At 49.1% G+C, this 21,706-nt stretch overlaps 1 protein-coding gene across 1 annotated transcript in view; it reads right to left on the bottom strand.

Moving 5' to 3' along the window:
• The window catches only part of LOC105493127 (ADAM metallopeptidase with thrombospondin type 1 motif 7), a 57,138-nt gene extending 51,629 nt beyond the window's left edge, over positions 1-5,509 (bottom strand). Inside the window, exons 1-2 of the mRNA XM_011760581.3 lie at positions 5,458-5,509; positions 2,869-3,161 (exon numbers count right to left, since the gene is read on the bottom strand). Of these exons, the coding sequence (XP_011758883.2) occupies positions 2,869-2,968 (100 nt within the window). The 5' untranslated portion in view covers positions 2,969-3,161; positions 5,458-5,509. The remainder of the gene's footprint in view (positions 1-2,868; positions 3,162-5,457) is intronic.
• Positions 5,510-21,706: the final 16,197 nt, after the last annotated feature.

Here is a 21,706-nt window from a genome sequence, read left to right as displayed (position 1 = left end):
ACAGAGTCTCCCTGTGTCACCCAGGCTGGTATGCAGTCGTGCAATCTCGGCTCACTGCAACCTCTGCCTCCTGGGTTCAAGTGATTCTCATGCCTCAGCCTTCCGAGTCGCTGGGATGACAGGCATGCACCAGCATACCCAGCTAATTTTTGTATTTTAATAGAGACAGAGTTTCACCATGCTGGCCAGGCTGGTTTTGAACTCCTGGCCTCAAGAGATCTGCCAGCCTCAGCCTCCCAAAGTGCTGGGATTACAGGCATAAGCCACTGCACCCCACCAGCATTAATTTTTTTATAGTTAACTTGTATTGTTTTTCCATTAAAATATTTTCAAAGAGTGCAGGGGTAAGTTTAAAAATAAGTAACTTTCACTGTAGCCTACAGTTGACCCCAGTAGAGATGTTGGTGGCTGAAACTAGCACCACCCAGTGCCAGCAAGGAGTAATTGCAGGTTCCAGTCTCAAATGGTCATGTGCTTGCATCAGAACTGAGCCTGCAGAGCTCAAGTGACAGTGGAATGGCAACAGGCGCCATTCAGGAGGACTGCCAGAGATTCATGGCCAAATCTATTCTGCCAAGTCAGGAGGTCTGTTCTGATTGGACCAAGCTCCTGCCACATTGGGTGTTAAAAACTTTTAATATCTCCCCTGGGTGACAGAACTGTCACTTTGGAGTTTCTATCAAAGAAATGCCAAGATGGTGTTTACCCTCACCTCCCTATCAAGAACCTGAGTTACAATCCAGCCCTTCAAATGACCCACAGCTCATGCCAAGAAGGAAAAATACCCAGCAGGGTGGGGGGTGGTATGTGAATGCCCTCCTCTGTGAGTCCTAGTATGCACAGAAACACATGCACACAGGGTTCACATGTGCCATACAGCATGAGGAGGAGACATGGCTGGGCTCCAGCCTCAGAAACCCTAGCAGGTCCCTGGGTTAGTCACAAGTGGGGAAAAAGGATATGTTTTCCTAAAAGTGAGCCCAGGATGAGCCCTTTGGTCTCAAAGAAGGTAACATTCAGTAGGAGGAGGAGCCCCAGGCTTAGGTCCTGGGCTCCAAAGAAAATGACAAACAGGCCAGCAGCCTCAGAGTCACCAATCCCAAGGGAGTGCAGAACGGGGAGGACCCCATGCTCTATATCTATGGGAACACTAGAGACAGACTCCACCCTTGGAGTGTTTGTGCCCAGAGTAGGTAGAGGAGAGTGCCTGGCCTGCCTCCACCCGCAAATAGCAGGTCCAGGTCATCTGGGGAGTCCTGGGTTGGCCTGGCAGATTAATAAAAATAATGACCACTACATTGTAGTCACTGTGTCCTGTACTGAGCAACTGACATATTCAGTATCTCATTTAATCCTCATAAGAATACCACCAGGTTGACCGTACCCAGCTCTTCGCACAGTTGCCAGGGGGCCTGGACCCAAGTCCTGAAGGAAGCATTTTCCTGCTCTCTCATTCCCATAGCCCGGTTCATCCTCCTCAGCCCCCAGTTCTGGACAGTGGAAAATACAGGCCTCATTCAGCAAGCTCAGGAGTCCAAACCCACAGGTCGCTCTACTCTGAGCCTGTCTGCCGGTCCATAAAAGACCTTTCCATCACTTGCTTTGCAGGGTTGTTGTGGAGATTATGAGAAATAACCCGTAAGGCTGGCACACAGTAGGTGCTCATTAAATGTTCGCTCCCTCTGCACTCTGCACATGGCTGCTAGACCAAATCTTCCCAAAACACTGCTTTCATCAGCAGCTCCCTTCATTGACTTCCCAAACCTCTGAGACCAAGAGTAAATGTCAGACTACTTTCTAGTCACAATCCCTCCAGTGGGGAGGTAGGTCGACTCCGTCCCAGCAAGTAACCCTACTCCAGTCCCCCGACTGATGCTCCCCAGGGGAGGCCCCCACTCCCTCCACGCCCTTACAGCCCATCCAGAATCCATCCATCCTTCCAGTCTCTCCAACCTCATGCCCCTCCTCTCCTACAAAGCCTGCCGATCGCCTCTATTGCAGGGCTCTCCCAACTATCCACCGCCTCCCCTAACTGGGAGCTCCCTGAGCACTGGGCCTGGGGTCTCCTACATACTCGGTTACTGAATTCCCAGGCCCGCTGCGCTGCGTCGGACGCGCCAGCAGCGCTGCCGCCCGGCAGGTCTCCGCCAAACAAGAGTCTGGACGCAGGCCAGAGGCTCATCGGAGGCCGGCCCGGCTGGGCGGGGAGAGTTTAACCCATGGCCGGGAAAAGAAGCTCCTGCTCCCGGTTCCACTCCCGGCGTCTTCACACTTGGGGGAGGGAGAGGCAGGAAGTGCAAGGACCGCGCAAGACCCGGTCCCCCAGGCCGCCAGGGACCGCGCCAGCAGCCCAGATGCGGTAGGCGGGAGCAGGCGGGGGGGGGGGGGGGGGGGGAGGGGCGGCGGGGACCCGCGGAGACCTGCGACCTGGCGCCCTCGCCGGCGGTGTCCCGGACAGCCCGCTTTCCAGGAAAGCCCCACTAAGGAGTGTGAGAAACCAAATCCTCAGTGGGTAAACTGCGCTCCATCCAGCCCACTCGGACGAGAGTTCTCCCAGGAGCGAGGCGCGTTGCTGCACCCGAGGTGGGGAAACCGGAGCCCGAAGAGCGGAAGGGGCTTATTGCAGGCAACAGACAGTGTCAGTAGCTGAATCAAGGGCTGAGGAAATTTCCCCAGAGGCGCCGCTTCACTCCCCCGCCGGCCCGACCCCACCCCTGTCCCCTAATACCCTGGGAGCAGAAGACACGACCACCTCCAGGCAGAGCGGGGCCGGCGCGGGTACCACAAAGCTGAGGAGGGACTAAACCGAGACTTGGGGAGCGGGAAGGGGTGGCAGGGCTGGCTGGCCGGGGAGGGGCGGACACCCACCTGGTGCGGGTCCGGGGGCGCCGGGAACCAGAGCGCAGAGGAGCAGGAGGAGGGGGCGCAGCAACGGCGCGGGGCTGCGGGGACTCGGGCCCCCGGGCATGGCAGGGACCGGGCGGCCACCGGGTGACCCCGCGCGCACGCTCTCGTCCGTCCCGTCCGGTCGCTGCCTGGTCCCAGGTCCGGCTCAGGACATGCACGGCCCGCGTGCAGCTCCCGACTACCCGGCCCAGACTCCGGTCGGCTGTGCTCGGTCCGCGGGCAACAAAGGCTGCAGGGCCCGCCCCCTTGGCCGGCTGCAGAAGCAAAGAAAAGACAAGAGAGCGAGAAGGAGAGAAAGAAAGAAAGAAAGAAAGGGAGGGTGGGTGAGGGAGGGCGGCTGCCGGCCCCCGCCCCGCCCCTCGGGCTCCTTCCCCCGCCCCCGGCCCCGCCCCGTCCCGCCCCCACCGGCCCTGGCCTCTTCGGCCCCGCAGGCCGCGCTCCCCTGAAGGGCTGGCAGGGCCCGGCGCAGGCAGCGCCCCACGACGGATGTCCGCGCCCCTCGCCCCCCTGTCCCCAGCGCCCCCTGCCGGCGGAGCCCGGCCAGGCCTTCCCGACCCCGACCCGTTGAGGCTCCCCACAAAGAATCTGGAATTTCCAGAATTTCTGTGTTGTCCCTAAACTGGGCTCCAGGAGGTGCCCTTCGCTGTGTTCTCCGGGCCAAGTAGGGCAGCCTCTCAAAAGGGGACACGGGAGGCCTCCCGAGGGTCCAGGGTCACACAGAGGGGCAGCGGGGGCCCTGCTTCAAAGCTAGCTGCGGAGAGAGGCCTGGGCCCTCCCTGGATGGACAGCGGTTGCCCGCGCTAGGTGGGGCCCCGCAGTTCCTCGTCTCCTGACTCCTCTCCTAGTGTGTTTGCTTGAAGCAGAGCGCAGAGTTGAGTCCACAGGCAGGGGACCGCGGCTTCGCCCAGGCCAGCGCCCACAGACTTTCAACAGGGGCCCCCGGGGAGCCTGGAGCCCGGCCAACCCCAATCTCACATCCCAGGCCAGCCTCCGCCCCTAACACCGGCCATCTGTCCTTCGCAGCCCCAGCCTTGGCTCTGGCTTCAAGCTCCCCTTCCCCCTGTGCTCCCAGGAGCTTCCTCTCTCCCTTCTGCCGTCACTAAACATGGCCCTGCCCCGAGAATGCCAGTCTTGTCCTCAGGGAGGTTACGGTCAACTTCCTCCTTTTGTTTAGCCTTTGTGTGCCCCCTGCCCTCTGAGACCCGCACACCTCCTCATTGTCCGATCTCCTGGGTGCTTTCCTTCAATTCCTGCAAGCTCACTTCTGGCTTCCTCTCCACCCTCAACCCTTCTGTCCTCTAGGGAATTCGTGTAGCACAGGGTCACCTACGTCCTCCACCACATCTCCAATGACCTTCCACTCCACCTCAGCCATCAGGTCTCAGGGTCACAGCCTGGGCTGTGTCATCCCTCAGAACTGCTCCATCTCGGAAATCCGAAGATCAGGTGCCCTCCTCTCAGACCCAACCCTGCTATCCTTTCCACCTTTACAATCCCACTATGTATTGCTCTTCCTCCAGTCCCTTGATACCTTCCTCTTTGCCCCATCTACCAGCACCTCCTGGCTTCACCTACTTCCCTCCCTAGCTATATCCACTGCTTGACTCCTGGCCCCTACCCAACCACCTTCCATTTCTTCCCCACCGCTTACACCAGCTGGTCTTGCTGCTCAGTGACAGGAACAATTCAGACCACCACATCCATTGCACTGCATGCAATGAGACTTTGTAGCTGGCACCCACTCGCTTCTCCCTCCATCTGGACACAGTGAAACAGGTGCCCTCCAGCAGTCAGAGACAATGCTTCCACCAGGGCTCTGTGGCTCCCTCCCCTCCTGTCTCCTCAAGGGTCCTGCTCCAGGTGTCCCCCACTTTCCTCGGTCTCCTTGGGCTGGTGATCGTCAGTCTAAAAACATTCTTGTCTTCCTCCTATTAAAGATACCGATAATAGCTGGGCACAGTGGCACAGGCCTATAGTCCCAGTGACACTCAGGAGTCTGAGGAGGGAGGATCACTTGAACCCAGAAGTTCCAGGCCAGGCTGGGAGACATACTGAGACATTGTCTCTAGGGAAAAACAAACAAACAAAAAACAGGCAAGGTGCCTCACATCTACAATCCCAACACTTTGGGAGGCCAAGGTGGGAGGGTCACTTGAGCCCCGAGTTTGGGACCAGCCTGGGCAACATAGTGAAACACCATCTCTACAAAAAAATTAAAAATTAGCCCAGCATGGTGGCGTATGCCTGTGGTCCCAGCTACTTGCGGGGCTGAGGTGGGAGGATCACTTGAGTTCAGGAGATTGAGGCTGGGCCGGGCCCAGCCCCGCCTGTGAGCAGTAGCCAAGATCACACCATTGCATTCCAGCCTGTGCAATGAAGTGAGGCCCTGTCTCAAAAAAGAAAAAAAAAAAAGAAAAGAAAAAAACAGTACTGATAATACCCTTCCATGGACTGGATGTCCCTTCTAGTTCCCACCCCACATACCTGCTCCTTGTCTGAGTCAAACTTCTCCCTCAAGGTTGTCTAGATTCCCCCTTTTCCCGTTTGTACCTCAGGCTAAGCCTCTTGTCCATCCCCATCTTGGTGTCAAAGCCAAATTCCTTCTCCACCTTGACCTGCGCAGTGCATTCTAGAGATGCCCTCCCCATTCGCACGCCTCCACTCTGCCCTTACCACCTGACACATATCTTCTTCACTCCATAAATATCAAGTATGCACTGCAGACCCAGGGCACTGGGGACACAGCTGTGAACAGATGGATAAGGTCTCTGTTCCCTGGAGCTCCCACTCTGGAGGAGGCCATGGACAGCAAGCAAATAGACAGATGGATAAACAATTCAGACCACCATATAAACAAGACCAGCTACAGAGAGGTGCTTTGAAGAAAATAAAACCAGAAGTGACTAGAGTCTACTTTCCATGGGGTGGTCAGGGAAGGCCTTCCTGAAAAGGTGACATTTAAGCTGTGATACCAGAATGACAAGAAGGAGCCAGTCATGTGAAAGGGAGAAGATGTGAGCCAGGCACGGGATGCATGCCTGTTGTCCTACCTGCTCAGGAGAGTGTGGAAGGAGGATCCCTTGAGCCCAGGAGATTGAGGCTGCAGTGAGCTCTGATCGCACTACTGCACTCCAACCTAGGCGAGAGAATGAGACCCTGTCTCTAGAAATAAAAATAAATGGTAAAAAGCTGGACACTGGCCAGGTGCAATGTCTCACACCTGTAATCCCAGCACTTTGGGAGGCTGAAGAGGGCGGATCACTTGAGGTCAGGAGTTTCAGACCAGTCTGGCCAACATGGTGAAATCCCTTCTCTAATAAAAATACAAAATAATTAGCTGGGCATGGTGGTGGACAGATGCGCGTAATCCCAGCTACTCAGGAGGCTGAGGCAGGAGAATTGCTTGAACCTGGGAGGCAGAGGTTGCAGTGAGCCGAGATCATGCCACTGCACTCCAGCCAGCAACAGAGCGAGACTCAGTCTCAAAAAATGAAAAATAAATAAAAGATGGGCATAAACTTGATGTCCCTGAGACCTGTCCTTTCAGACCTAGGCTATACGTCACCCCTTCCAGAATGCCCTCCCTGACCTCTTAGGTTCCCTGGAGCACCCTTTGCCATTCTCGCTGACAGCACACTAGACTGCTAGTATCTGATTATGGGTCTGTCAACCCTGACACACTGTGAGATGCTAAGGTCATGTCTTAGTCTTTGTGATCCCTGCCACCAGCACAGCAAACCCTAGAGATCAGGAGGATCTTGGGAGGGGACACACAGCCCTCCCTGGCCAATGCCACGAACTGCCTCCATGCTGCCAAGGCCCAACAGTAGATTGGAGGCTTTTCTGAAATGCAGCCTTGGAGTTTGTGTTTTCAAATCCCGCAGCTGACAACAGTCCCTGCCTGCTTCCTCCAGTGTCCCAGGTCCTGGTCTTTACTCCATCCACACTCTGCTGGATGCCTTCATTTTAAACCTCCTTGGAAACCATGGGATACAAAAAAAAGATACAAAAAATGATAAGCCTTAGTCATGCCATCATGATGCAAATAATAATTCAACTGGAAATACAGGACCAGCCAACTCCAAATTTTGAGGAGTAAAGTGTACATTTTGTTTTTGTTTTTTGGGGGGTTTTGTTTTTGTTGTTGTTGTTGTTGTTGTTGTTGTTGTTTGAGACGGAGTCTCGTTCTATTGCCCAGGCCAGAGTGTAGTGGCACGATCTTGGCTCACTACAGCCTCTGCCTCCTGGGTTCAAGCAATTCTCCTGCCTCGGCCTCCTAAGTAGCTGGGACTACAGGCATTCGCCACCTCACCTGGCTAATTTTTGTGCTTTTAGTAGCGACAAGGTTTCGGCATATTGGCCAGGCTGGCCTCAAACTCCTGACCTCAAGTGATCGGCCCACCTTGGCCTCTCAAAGTGCTGGGATTATAGGTGTGAGCCACTGTGCCCAGCCCAAAGTGTACATTTTGAACAAAGCAAGAGATTTGATATTTCAACACATATTTTATGTCATTGTTCAGAGTGTCGAGTATCCAGTCAGTGAGCTTCTCCCCCGTATCTTGATATAAATTATTTCATTTATTGTTTAAATGATTATCATGCTATATGACCCAACATCTCCAGTAAGTTTTAACATAGCTAAAACATTACCAGAAACTGATCAAAATTTAAAAAGAAACTATATTTGTTCTACTTCTATATATCCATTTATATATTGATAGATTGCTTAAAAAGTAGGAAAGGGCTGTGTGTGGTGGCTCTTGGGAGGTTGACGCAGGAGGATTGCTTGAGTCCAGGAGTTGGAGACCAGCCTGAGCAACACGGCAAAATCTTGTCTCTACAAAAATTTAGCCAAGTGTTGTGGCACACACCTGTAGTCCCAGCTAATCAGGAGGCTGAAGTGGGAGGATTGCTTGAGCCCGGTGGTCCAGGCTGTAGTGAGCCATGATTGTGCCACTACACTCTAGCCTGAAGAAGAGTGAGACCCTGTCTCAAAATAATAAATAAATAATAATAAATAAAAAGTAGGAAAGTATAGCAGAACATCATCCATTTAAAATTATAAATGAATAAATAACAAAGAAAATGAGCCACACATTTTTTTTTCTTTTTGAGACACGGTCTTGCTTTGTCACCAAGGCTGGAGTGCAGTGGCATGCTCAGGACTCACTGCAGCCTCAAACTCCCCAGGCTCAGGTGGTCCTCCCACCTCAGCCTCTCGAGTAGCTGGGAATACGGGCATGTGCTTCATGCCCAACTAATTTTTGTATTTTTTGTAGAGATGAGATTTAGTTCTGTTTCCCAGGCTGGTCTCAAACTCCTGGACTTAAGCGATCTGCCCTCCTCAGTCTCCCAAAGTGCTAGGATTACAGGCATAAGCCACAGCACCTGGACAAGGCACACAATTCTTAAAAACAAAATAAAACCTCTTTAGGCCTCAACTTTCTTATCTATCTAGTGGAGATAGAGACTCCTACACCCTTATTTCATATGTTATCTAGAGCAGTGTTTCTTAAGTGGGGGTGATTCTGCCTCCATGGAATTTGCAATGTTTGGAGACATTTTTGGTTGTCACAACCAGGGAGAGGGTGCTACTGGCATCTAATGGGTAGAGGCCAGGGGTGTGGCTAAATGACAACCCCCTGCAACAAAGAATTCTTCAGCCCCAAGTGTCAATAGTATCAATGTTGAGAAACCCTGGTCTAGAGGAGTAAAGAAAGGATTTGAGGCATTTGGCAAAAGTAAAGGCCTTTATGTTTTATTTTGTATTTTGTAGTAAGACAGCACAGAATTAAAAATGTAAACTTTACAAACATTGAAAAGTAATTATTCCCTTCCAAACCTGACCCCTGGTCCCTCAGTGCTCCTTCTCAGGGGTCATGACTTATTTCAGTTTCTCATGAATCCTTCCAGAAAAATGCATTGCAAACACAAAGATATATTTTACACACATGCTAGCATATATACTCTCTATCTTTACCTGGCTTTTTAAAAAAAAATTAACACTATAACTTGGAGGCTGGGTGCCCTAGTTCATACCTGTAATCCCAGCACTTTGAGAGGGTAAGGTGGGAGGATTGCTGAAGCCCAGGAGTTCAAGACTAGCCTGGGCCACACAGTGAGAGTACAAAAATTAAAAAATTAGCTGGAGAGGCTATGGTTAGCTATGATCATGCCACTGTACTCCAGCCTGGGCAACAGAGCAAGACTCTGTCTAAAAATATATATATATCTATATAGGCCAGGCATGGTGGCTCACTCCTGTAATCCCAGCACTTTGGGAGGCTGAGGCAGGCAGATCGCGAGGTCAAGAGATCGAGACCATCCTGGCCAACATGGTGAAACCCCATCTCTACTAAAAATACAAAAAGTAGCCGGGCATGGTGGCAGGTGCCTGTAGTCCCAGCTACTCGGGAGGCTGAGGCAGGAGAATGGAGTGAACCTGGGAAGCGGAGCTTGCAGTGAGCCAAGATCGCACCACTGCACTCCAGCCTGGGTGATAGAGCAAGACTCTATCTCAAAAACAATATACACACACACACACACACATATACACACGCACACGTATATATATATACACACATACATATGTATGTAAACTTGGAGATGGCTTCATATCCTTGGTTGTGGAGCTTGTGGCACATAAGCCACAATATGAGCTCTGTGAGAGCAGGCAATCTTTATTTTGCTCTCTAATGTGTCCTAACTACTTTGAACAGTGGCTGGCGTATAGTATGTGTTCGATAGTTATTTTCAATATTTAAATAAATGTTACAAAATTGATATTCCATTGTGTGCATATGCCATTATCCTCATCTTCTACTGAAGGATATTTAGATTGTTTCCAATCTCTTTCTGGCCATGTTCACGATGCACCTGTGTGAGTACATCTGTAGAATAAAGTCCTTGAACTGAGATTGCTGTAAGAGATGTGTGCATTTGTGACTTTGATAGACAGGTATTGCCAAATTAAAGACATTATTTTTGGTGGGTCCCTTCCACCCCAGTAAATTTCAAGCATTGCAAAATAATTGAAAATGCCAGTTTAGGTTGCAGATTTCTAAACAAGGATGCCCAAAAAAGCCCCCTCGTTAGACAGAACTGGGCAGAGTATGAGCTGGCCTTGAAAATGTGTGGGATGATTGACTTGGAAAGGGATGCTGAGCTGCCACTGTGGGCCTGATTAGTCATTGTTCTGGAAGCCCTGGAGACATGGGTGTTTTCAATCTATCCCCATTCTCTGGAGCACTGCAGCCTTCACCTGCCAACGCCATAGCCACAGCTGCCTCTGCAGCTTGGGATTGTGTCCTGCCCCCTCACCGTAGGGGAGAAATGCCACAGGAAGAGTCATGAGAATTATCCACATTGAGATTTTGGAGCCATCACTTAGCTGATGGGAAAAAGGCTCATGACTGGCTTCTACTGCCTTTGAGTTGCCACTTGGGCAGTGAGAATGATGATTTGATGGAGGCAAATTGAGATAGTGAAGGAGTGCTGTATCCTATTTTCTGGCACCGTGCCTTACACACAATGTCTCATGTAATCTTTCCAACATGAAGCAGATATTGTTTTCCTCATTTTAGGAGTGGAGAAACTGGGGCATGGAATGGTTAAGTAACTTGCCCAACATCCCACATTTGGAGGTGTCAGGGCCAGGACTGGCCTAATTCCAGCACCTGGATTCCTAACCACTCCATATCACTGCCTCTCCAAATTACCAATTTTGGCTTCTATCATTAAAGGATCTGTTTCTTCGGGACTCCTCCTTTTAGAGTTGTTTCTAAGTCTGTCAGACAGCTGGATATGTGGGAGGCTGCCAGATCCCCTTCACCAGAGACTCACTGATGAACATATACTAAGTGCTAATTGCCAAGAGCCATGCTGATTTGCAAAGGGGCTCTTAATGATAGCTATCACGTTCTTTCCTGCAGTCAAATCTTATCTTCACTTCTAGCTCATGAACACTGAAAGGGCACGGGCCATGTCTGATGGGCTGGTGCTTAGTAGGATCTCAGAAGACTGTTGTTTGAGAGTCTAACCAGTGCTGGAAGTGTGAGCCGTGCACGCTACTGGACCCAGCCTTGTCCTGGCACAAACCCAACCATCTTTGGGTTTCTTTACCACCTTGATGCTATAGCTTACTTATTGCCTTGGCTGTTTTCTTCTTCTTTTTTTTTTTTTTTTTTTTTAAGAATGAGTCTCACTCTTATCGCCCAGGCTAGAGTGCGGTGGCGTGATCTCGGCTCACTGCAACCTCTGCCTCCCAGGTTCAAGCGATTCTCCTGCCTCAGACTGCCGAGTAGCTGGGATTACAGGCGCCCGCCACCACACCCGGTTAATTTATGTATTTTTAGTAGAGACAGGGTTTCACCATGTTGGCTAGGTTGTTCTTCAACTCCTGACCTCAAGTGATCCGCCCGCCTCAGCCTCCCAAAGTGCTGGGATTACAGGTGTGAGCCACCATGCCTAGCCTCTTCTTCTTTTTAAAATTGTGTTTTTCTTCTTTTTTCACACCATTGTTTCAGCAATGGATGTTCCATATTTTTTGTGTCTGGAAATAATCTGAAAACTTTTATTGCTTTTCTATTGTGTTTACTGAATATTTAGGAGCTCTTTCTGCTCATTATTTATCTTTTGTTTTTTCATGCATTTTACTAACTTTTGTAAAGAAAATATTTGTTTTCACATTTAAAAATTAGAATCCCAGCTGGGCATGGTGGCTCACACTTGTAATCCCAGCACTTTGGGAAGCCAAGGCAGGTGGATCACCAGAGGTCAGGAGTTTGAGACCAGCCTGGCCAACATGGTAAACTCTGTCTCTACTAAAAATACAAAAATTAGCCAGGTGTGGTGGTGGGCGCCTGTAATCCCAGCTACTCAGGAGGCTGAGGCAGGAGAATTGCTTGAACCCGGAAGGCTGAGGTTGCAGTGAGCCAAGATTGCGCCACTGCACTCCAGCCTGGGCGACAAATGAGACTCTGTCTCAAAAATAAACAATAAAAAATAAATTTAAAAAATAAAAAATAAAAATCAGAATCCCTGCTGGCAATAAGATGCTGGATAAAGGCCAGGCGCAGTGGCCCAAGCCTGTAATCCCAGCACTTTGGGAGGCCGAGACTGGCGGATCACGAGGTCAGGAGATCGACACCATCCTGGCTAACACGGTGAAACCCCGTCTCTACTAAAAAATACAAAAAAACTAGCCAGGCGAGGTGGCGGGCGCCTGTAGTCCCAGCTACTCGGGAGGCTGAGGCAGGAGAATGGCGTGAACCCAGGAGGCAGAGCTTGCAGTGAGCTGAGATCGCGCCACTGCACTCCAGCCTGGGCGAGAGAGCGAGACTCCGTCTCAAAAAAAAAAAAAAAAAAAAAAAAAGATGCTGGACAAAATTAATTACATGGATCATTTTTCTTTTTTTTTAAATCAATAAATCATTTCACTGTTTTATTTATCCAACAAATAGTCACTTCTGCTGCCTGCAGTAGAGCTTAGACAAGAGAAACAGCATGAACCTTATTTTGAAACTGCTATTGCCAACATGAAAAGTGAAGTTGGTTATGTAATTTTGGCGTTGGGAAGGATATTTTAAAGATGAAATCAACAGCAAAATCTGTAGGAAAACAGTTTATGGATATGCCTGTATGAAAAGTAAAAACTTGTCCATATCTTAAAACTTCATAAATCCAACATCCAAAAAATAGGAGACCTAGCAAGATCAGAGGAAACAGAGGGAAGACTATCAAATAAATAATACAAGAGTTTTCTCAGAACTGAAGCACATGAATTTCTAGATGGGTTTACTGGCTTCCAGCACACACACAAAAAGACCCACACCAAGACATGACATCTTGACGTACCATAACTTTGGGATATTAGAGAAAATTGTTTCCAGATTTTCCAGAGAAGGAATAAAAATGGTCCAAAGACTCTGTAATTGGGGTGGCAACATAATTCTCTCCAGCAATGCTACAGATTAGAGGGCAACAGAGCAATGCCTTCAAAATTCTAGGGAGAATGGTTTCCAACATAGGATTCAACTCCCAGACTCTTGATCAAGTGTAAGAAAGTGGAATAAGAACATTTTAAGACATACAAGGTCAAACTTTTTTTGGGGGGGGGTGCTGATCAGAGTCTTGCTCTGTCACCCAGGCTGGAGTGCAGTGGTGTGATCTCAGCTCACTGCAACCTCCACCTCCCAGGTTCAAGCAGTCCTCCTACCTCAGCCTCCCAAGTGGCTGGGACTACAGGCACCTGCCACCACGCCAGGCTAATTTTTGTATTTTTAGTAGAGGCAGGTTTTTGCCATGTTGACCAGGCTGGTCTCAAACTCCTGACCCCAGGTGATCTGCCTGCCTCAGCCTCCCAAAGTGCTGGGATTACAGGCGTGAGCCACTGCACCGGACTCAAAATATTTGCCTTCTATGCACCCTTTTTCCAAAAGTTACTAAAGGTTGTGCTCTACCAAAATGAAGAAGTAAGCCAAGAAAGAGAAAGACTGAGGCCCTAAGGAACAGATCCAACACAAACGTAAGGTGAAGGGAGCCTCCAGAATAATAGTAAAGGTAGATTCCAGGATCACAGCTGGTTAGCAGGCCAGAAGAGACACCAGTCTAGACATGAACAGGAAGGCAGAGACCCAGGAGGGAGGCTTCACAAGAAAGGAACAAAATCCAAAGAAATAGAGATTATTGGCTCTATGTACAGGAACCCACAAAGGCTTAATTGCAAACCATCTGAATGACCAATTGTAACACCTCCTGGTAGAGATAAGACCCGCAGGCCTGGCTCAACTCAGCTGCCTCCCTCCAGACTAGATTCAGGATCTGGATGTTCTCAAGGTGAGCGCCACGTAGTAATGGTGGCAGGCTCTGGAGCTAAATATGGTTGGGTTCAAATCCCAGCTCTGCTACGTGTTTTTTGTTTGTTTGTTTTTGAGATGGAGTCTCACTCTGTCACCAGGCTGGAGTGCAGTGGCACAATCTCAGCTCACTGCAACCTCTGCCTCCTGGATTCAAGCAATTCTCTTGCCTCAGCCTCCTGAGTAACTAGGACTACAGGCACGTGCCATAACGCCCAGCTAATTTTTGTATTTTTAATACAGAGGGGGTTCTACCATGTTGGCCAGGATGGTCTCGATCTCCTGACCTCATGATTCACCCATCTCAGCCTCCCAAAGTGCTGGGATTACAGGCATGAGTACTATGCCTGGTCTTTTTTTTTTTTTTTTTTTTTTTTTTTTTTTTTTTAAAGACAGGGTCTTGCTCTGTTGCCCAGGCTGGAGTACAGTGGCGTCATCTCGGCTCACTGCAACCTCCACCTCCCAGGTTCAAGCGATTCTCCTGCCTCAGACCCCTGAGTAGCTGGGATTACAAGCTTGCACCACCATACCCAGCTAATCTTTGTATTCTTAGTAGAGACAGGGTTTCACCATGTTGGCCAGGCTGGTCTCAAACTCCTGGTCTCAAGCAATCCACCTGCTTTGGCCTCCCAAAGTGCTGGGATTACAGGTGTGAGCTACTGCACCCAACCAATCCTTCTGAGTCTTAAATCCTTAGTGTAAAAAAAGAATTGGTGGCTGGGTCCAGGGGCTCATACCTGTAATCCCAGCATTTTGAGAGGCCAAGGCAGGAGGATCACTTGAGCCCAGGAGTTCAAGGCTGCAGTGAGCTATGATCACACCATTACAGCCTGGGCAGCAGAGCTAGACCTCAACTCAAAAAAAAAGGGCAGGGGATTAAAATAACGGCCCATGGTATAATAATGATTACAATAACTCCCTATGGCACTAAAATAATGCCTCAAATGAAATGATATATGTGAAAGTACTTTGTAAACTAGTGTTAGTCACAGTGGAAGTTCCTTAGTAACCTCTGCCAACCTAGCTCACTACACCACCACCAATCTCCCAGTAAAACATAGAGACTAATGCCCAGCCATTAGCCCATTGCTACTAGTAGAATATAGTTTCCTTCCCTACATTAAATGTGGCCCTTTGGACCAACAGCAGAGCATCACCTAGGAGTTTGTTAGAAATATAGCATCTGGGCCAGGCGCAGTGGATCACACCTGTAATCCCAGCACTTTGGGAGGCTGAGGCGGGCGGATCATGAGGTCAGGAGTTCGAGACCAGCCTGGCCAATATGGTGAAACCCTGTCGCTACTAAAAATACAAAAATTAGCCGGGGTGGCACGCGCCTTTAGTCCCAGCTACTCGGGAGGCTGAGGCAGAAGAATTGCTTGAACTCAAGAGGCAGAGGATGCAGTGAGCTGAGATCATGCCACTGCACTCCAGCCTAGGTGACAAAGTGAGACTCTATCTCAAAAAAAAAAGAAAAAGAAAAGAAAAGAAATACAGCATCTGGCTGGGTATGGTGGCTCATTCCTGTAATTCCAGCACTTTGGGAGGCTGAGGCCAGAGGATTGCTTGAGACCAGGAGTTCAAGACCAGCCTGGGCAACAGAGCAAGACCCTGTCTCTACACAAAATCAAAAATTAGCCAGGTGTGGTGGTGCATGCCTGTAGTCCCAGCTACTTGAGAGGCTGAGGCAGGAGGATCACTTGAACTTGGGAGCTGGAGGTTACAGTGAGCTGTGATTGTGCCACTGCACTCCAGCCTACATGACAGAGTGTGACACTGTCTCAAAAAAACAAACATACAAACAAACAAACAACAGATATATTATGTCTTTCTGAAGGGAGGAAGGAAAATTAATAGAATACAGGCCAGGCGCGGTGGCTCACGCCTGTAGTCCTAGCATTTTGGAAGGCCAAGGCGGGCGGATCGCTTGAGCTCAGGAGTTTGAGACCAACCTTGGCAACATGGCAAAATCCCATCACTTCAAAAAATACAAAAATGAGCCAGGGTATCAGGGAGAGGCAAGTGGAGATAGCTTGAGCCTGGGAGGCAGAGGTTGCAGTGAGCCAAGATCGGGCCACTACACTCCAGCCTGGGTGACAAAGCAAGATCCTATCTCAAAATAAAATAAAACAAAATACAGCATTTAAAAACATTATTTTATTTTTCAATTTTTATTTACTTTTTTTGATACCAAGTTATGAGACTGGCTAATTTTTTAATTTTTGAGACTGGCTAATTTTTTAATTTAGAGACAGGGTTTCACCATGTTGCATTATGTTAATTTTCTAGTTAAAAGTTGAACAACCCTATGAGGTAAACTTACTACAGGTTGAGCACCCCTAATCCAAAAATCCAAAATCTGAAATGCTCCTTTTGAGCACTGACATGCCGCAAGTGAAAATTCCATACCCAACACCTTTGCTTTCTATGGTTCAATGTACCTAGACTTAGTTTCATGCACAAAATTTTTTTTTAGATTTATTTCTGTAAACTGTTTGAGTGCAGAGATGTTCTTCACAATCTCAATACAGTACAGATTTCTTCCCCAAAACGAAATGAGAAGGAAAAAAAGAAAAAGAGCTATATAAAATGTGCCCATGGAGAATCAAGCCAATCTCATCTTTCTTTAAAAACAAAACAAAACGATCCTTTTGAATGTGTTGTGCAGGCCTAGGATTAAAGCCGCAGGCTTTTGGTGCGCCATGAGACCAGGGCTTTGCTCAATTCACAGCTAGCGTGGCGGGTGGAGCAGCCCCATAGCCCCAGCCATCCTCACTACTTGCACAGAAGCATCCTGAACCTAAGGGATCTGTCCCCAGCTCTCCTTAAATTCACAGTCCCCACTCTGGGCCTGTCTCCCTAACACCCTCATCGTTTTAGGAGTCCCAGAATTGAACCCTGAAATACTCCCTCCATCAACTCTGGGCTCAGACCTTTGCCCTTCTCTGTGTCACAAGGAAATTTCAGTCGAGAGGGCGGGAACGGGAGTTTTCAGGCCGTGCAGCAAAGCCATTGCCAGTTTTAGGCAAATTTTATCTCTTCTTATTCGGTCTGAGCCAAACCTAACCTTCTCACCACCAAGCAATCCTGCCTCTGCTGGACCTGCAACTTAGGCAACTCTGGATGGAGGTGGGATGAGGGAGCCCAGGGCAGATTTCAAGAGGTCTGGGAATGGATGTGTGCATACACAAAATTATTTAAAATAATGTATAGGCTGGGCATGGTGGCTCACACCCGTAATCCCAGCATTTTGGGAGGCCGAGGCAGGCAGATCACCTGAGGTCAGGAGTTTGAGACCAGCCTGGCCAACACGGTGAAACTCTGTCTCTACTAAAAATACACAAATTAGCCAGGCATGGTGGTGCCCATCTATAGTCCCAGCTACTCAGGAGGCTGAGGCAGGAGAATTGCTTGAACCCAGGAGGCGGAGGTTGCAATGTGTCGAGATCATACCACTGCACTCCAGCCTGGGCGACAGAGGGAGACTCCATCTCAAAATAAAAAAATAAATAAATAAAATGAAACAATGCATAAAATTACCTTCATGCTATGTGTATAAGGTGTATATGAAACATAAATGCATTCCATGTTTACACGTAGGCCCCATCCCCAAGATTTGCGTTATACATATGCAAATATTCCAAAATCCAAAAAAAATCCAAAATCTAAAACACTTCTGATCTCAAGCATTTTGAATAAGGGAAACCCAACCTTTATCTCCAATGTGCAGACAAGAAAAAAAATGGAGATTAAGTCCCTTGCCAGTAACAGGCAGAGCCAAGACTTGTAGGTAGATCTGTCTGCCTCCAGGTACCAGGCCCACAGCCATTACCCTATTCCCTGACGGGAAATGCCAAAAGTGTAGAGAAAATACAGATGGTGCAGAAACATTTGAGAAATGTACAGCCTTGCCAGAAATTAAAGGAATGCAAATCCAAGCAACTGTGGAGCATTTGCCACCTATCAAATTTGCAAAGGTTTTTGTGCTTTTGCTATTTAATTTACTTTACTTCCAAGTAATATATGTTCATGGTTTAAAAGAGTCAAGTTGTATTACAGAAATACAAGCTGAAAACCAGCCCACTCTGTCCTAGCCCATCAAACACACACACACACACACACACACCCCACTCATGCAGTGGGAGGAGGGGAAGGCCCCTGAGCCAGGCCAGGCCTGTCTCCCTATCATGGCCTTGACCTACTGTCTGTTGCTTCCGGACCTCCCCACTTCCTCTGGGCTCTCCAGGGACTCTGGGAATACTGCCCTGATGTTTCTGTGATCTTCCCAGTGCAGCAAAGCAAGGGGCCGAGTGGCCTATTGTGGAGATGGGAATGGGGAATCAAAGGGATTATGCAGCAAGACACCAAAACTTGACACAGTCACCTATAATCTCATGGTGGGGAAATTTTCTCAAGGGAAAAATCAATACTGGCCACATAATTTGTACAAAACTACATGTGGAAATGCTGTATTTTCACTGCAGTAATAATATAAAGAGTTTTGTGTTTTAGGGTTTTTTTGTTTGTTTGTTTTTTCGAGACAGGGTCTTTCTCTGTCACCCAGGCTGGAGTACAGTGGCAGGAACATGGCCCACTGCCCCCCAACCTCCTCTGCTCAAGTGATCCCCCTACCTTGGCCTCCCAAAGTGTTGGGATTACAGGGATGAGCCACTGCACCTGGCCATAAAGGGATTTTTTTTTTTTTGAAACAGGATCTCCTCTGTTGCCACAGATGGAGTGCAGTGGCACAAGCATGGCTCACTGCAGCCTCCAACTCTTGGACTCAGGCGATCCTCTTACCTCAGCCTCCTGAGTAGCTAGGACCTCAGGCACATACCACCACACCCAGCTAATTTTTTTTTTTTTGATAAAGGGTCTCACTATGTTGCCCAGGCTGGTCTTGAACTCCTGAGCTCAAGTGTTCCTCTTGCCTTGGCCTCCCAAGGTGCTAAAATTACAGGTGTGAGCCATTGTGCCCGAACATAAAGATACTTTTTTAAAAGAAAAATAAATGCATCCGGCCAGGTGCAGTGGCTCACACCTGTAATCCCAGCACTTTGGGAGGCCAAGATGGGCAGATCACTTGAGGTCAGGAGTTCGAGATCATCCTGGCCAATATGACGAAACCCTATCTCTACTGAAAATACAAAAATTAGCCAGGTGTGGTGGCACACAGCTGTGGTCCCAGTTAATCGGGAGGCTGAGGCAGGAGAATTGCTTGAACCTGGGAAGTAGAGGTTGTAGTGAGCCAAGCTGGAGCCACTGCACTCCAGCCTGGGCAACAGAGCAAGGCTCTGTCTCATAAATAAATAAATAAGAAAAAGAAATATATCCCCAACTTGTGACCCTCTCTCACCAATAACTGTTTCTCTTAGGAGACTCCCCTGGTGTGCAGATTTTAGGAGTGCTGTCAGCAGAGCACCTCAGGGAAAACTGGACAAGCTCTTCAGAGGGAGGCTTCTGTTCACCTGCTGGGTGGGCCTTTAGGCAAGTCCTCTCTCGGAGCCTGCTTCCTCCTGTGTAAGTCCAGGTCACATTCCCTGTCTCAGAGAGCAGTCATGGGGACAGGAGGAGATGATCCTTGTAAAACACCTGGCACTGGACCTGGCACATAGTAGATGCTCAGCCAATGCGAAGAAGCTGCAGTGAGCTATGATCAGGCCTTGCACTCCAGCCTGGGTGACACAGCAAGACCTTGTCTCTAAAAACACTCTTCGAATTAGAAGGTGTCTTATTTTACAAATGAGAAAACAGACCAGAATGGGAAAAGTCACTTGATTTTACACAGAGCCCTCGGGCACAGAGACTAGAACCCAGACCACTTGACATTCAGTGACAACTTCCACTGAAGGAAGAAAAAGTCCCAGGCATCAGACCCTGCTGGAAGGAAACCCTGGGAAAGCATGATCTAATTTTGGAAACTTTCGATCAGATTCCCAGTTCATCCAGGTTCTGGCCTAGTCTATGTCTCGGTAAGTAGGCTAATCTCCCCTTTCCTAACTGCTGGGCAGAGAATGTCACTTACTGCAGATTCCCTGTCTCCTGGGCAAGAAAGGCAGAGGCCAGGGAGTGATGGGGAGGCTCTGGCAGTGGTGATTGATTGAGGGCAGGAGACATGAAGGAGATCTGCCCTCTGGGAACCACCTCCCAGCTCCTGGTGGCATGTTGTGCCTGTGTTCTAGATGGAGGTAGGAAAGAAGGAAAAGGCAAGTGCACGGTATGCCAGGGTTGACATACAGTGGGAGCTCCAGACTAAAGTTGGCCAAGAAGTTCCAGAGAGGGCCTTCAGCAAAACGGGAGGTCACTCTAGCCTCTCAATAATAATCACAAGAAGAAGAGTTTCGTACCGGGCACAGAGCTGAAGGCTTTCTCTCATGAGGTTGGTTAATTGTCCTATGACCCTAACAAGGGGTTATCAGCATCTTCCTTTACAGATAGGCAAGATTAATTGGTTAACCTCTGGCTGGAGGTGGTGGCTCACACCTGTAATCCCAGCACTTTGGGAGGCTGAGGTGGGTGGATCACCTGAGGTTGGGAATTCAAGACTAGCCTGGCCAACATGGCAAAACCCCATTTCTACTAAGAAGTACAAAAATTTGCCGGGTGTGGTAGCAGGCACCTGTAATCTCAGCTACCCAGGAGGCTGAAGCACGAGAATTGCTTGAACCCAGGAGGCGGAGATTGCAGTGAGCCAAGATCGCACCACTGCACTTCATCCTGGGTGACACAGCGAGACTCCATCTCGAAAATAAAATAAAATAAAATAAAATAAAAAATGAAAAATAAAAACTGGTTAACCCCTAGACATATACCTGGTAAGTGGCATAAAGGGGACCATGGTCTCCTCCTCCCCTGGGAGCCCTCCCATCCCTAAACTCATACCCCTTCCTTCAGCCTGCTGCCCTGCCCCTCACTCTCTATCTTGTTACCCTGCTTTGTTTCATTGTCACTCTTTCCCCCATAAATTCATCTCATTTACTTGTTTGTCTTTATCCCCTAGTAGAAGACACACATGCACCAGGCTGCATCCTGGGTGCTTAGCAAGGTGCTTGGCACATAGTGGGCACGCAATGAATGTTTTTGGAAGTAAACAGAGTGGTGGCAGACGAAAGTCTCCTCTGAGGAAGTGATATTTGGGCTGAGGCCTGAGTGCTGAGAAGGAGCAGCCACATGGTAATCCGGTTGAAGGGCATTCTTGGCAGATGGAACAGCAAAGGCAAAGGCCTGAGGCAGGCCAGAGTGGTGTACCTGGGGAAGGACCACTGTGTCTGGAGTGAAGTGAGCAAGGCTCAGAGTGGTAGGTGACAAGGTCTAGGACATGGGCAGAGAGATCACAAACAGAGGACTTGTCAACCCTGGCATACAGTGGTATTGCCTAGGCACCTTTAAAAATACCAGGGCTGGCCGGGAACGGTGGCTCACGCCTGTAATCCCAGCACTTTGGGAGGCCGAGGCGGGCAAATCACAAGGTCAGGAGTTTGAGACCAGCCTGGCCAACATGGTGAAACCTGTCTCTACTAAAAATACAAAAATTAGCCAGACATGGTGGCTTGCGTCTGTAGTCCCAGCTCCTCAGGAGGCTGAGGCAGGAGAATCACTTGAACCTGGGAGGCGGAGGTTGTGGTCAGCCAAGATCGCTCCACTGCACTCCAACCTGGGCAACAGAACGAGACTCTGTCTAAAGAAAAAAAAAAACACACACACCGAGCTTACTCCAGACCTCTGGAGTATGGGACCCATGCATTGATTTGTTGTTGTTGTTTTGTTTTGTTTGTTTTGTTTTTTGTTTGAGATGAAGTCTTGCTCTGTCTCCCAGGCTGGAGTGCAGTGGTATGATCTCGGCTCACTGCAAGCTCTGCCTCCCGGGTTCATGCCATTCTCCTGCCTCAGCCTCCCCAGCAGCTGGGACTACAGGCGCATGCTACCACCCCCGGCTACCTTTT

This window comes from Macaca nemestrina, chromosome 7 (assembly GCF_043159975.1).
Source record: "Macaca nemestrina isolate mMacNem1 chromosome 7, mMacNem.hap1, whole genome shotgun sequence".
NCBI lineage: Eukaryota > Metazoa > Chordata > Mammalia > Primates > Cercopithecidae > Macaca > Macaca nemestrina.
The sequence above is the reverse complement of the archived record's forward strand: the minus strand, read 5'-3'. Positions and strand labels throughout refer to the sequence as shown.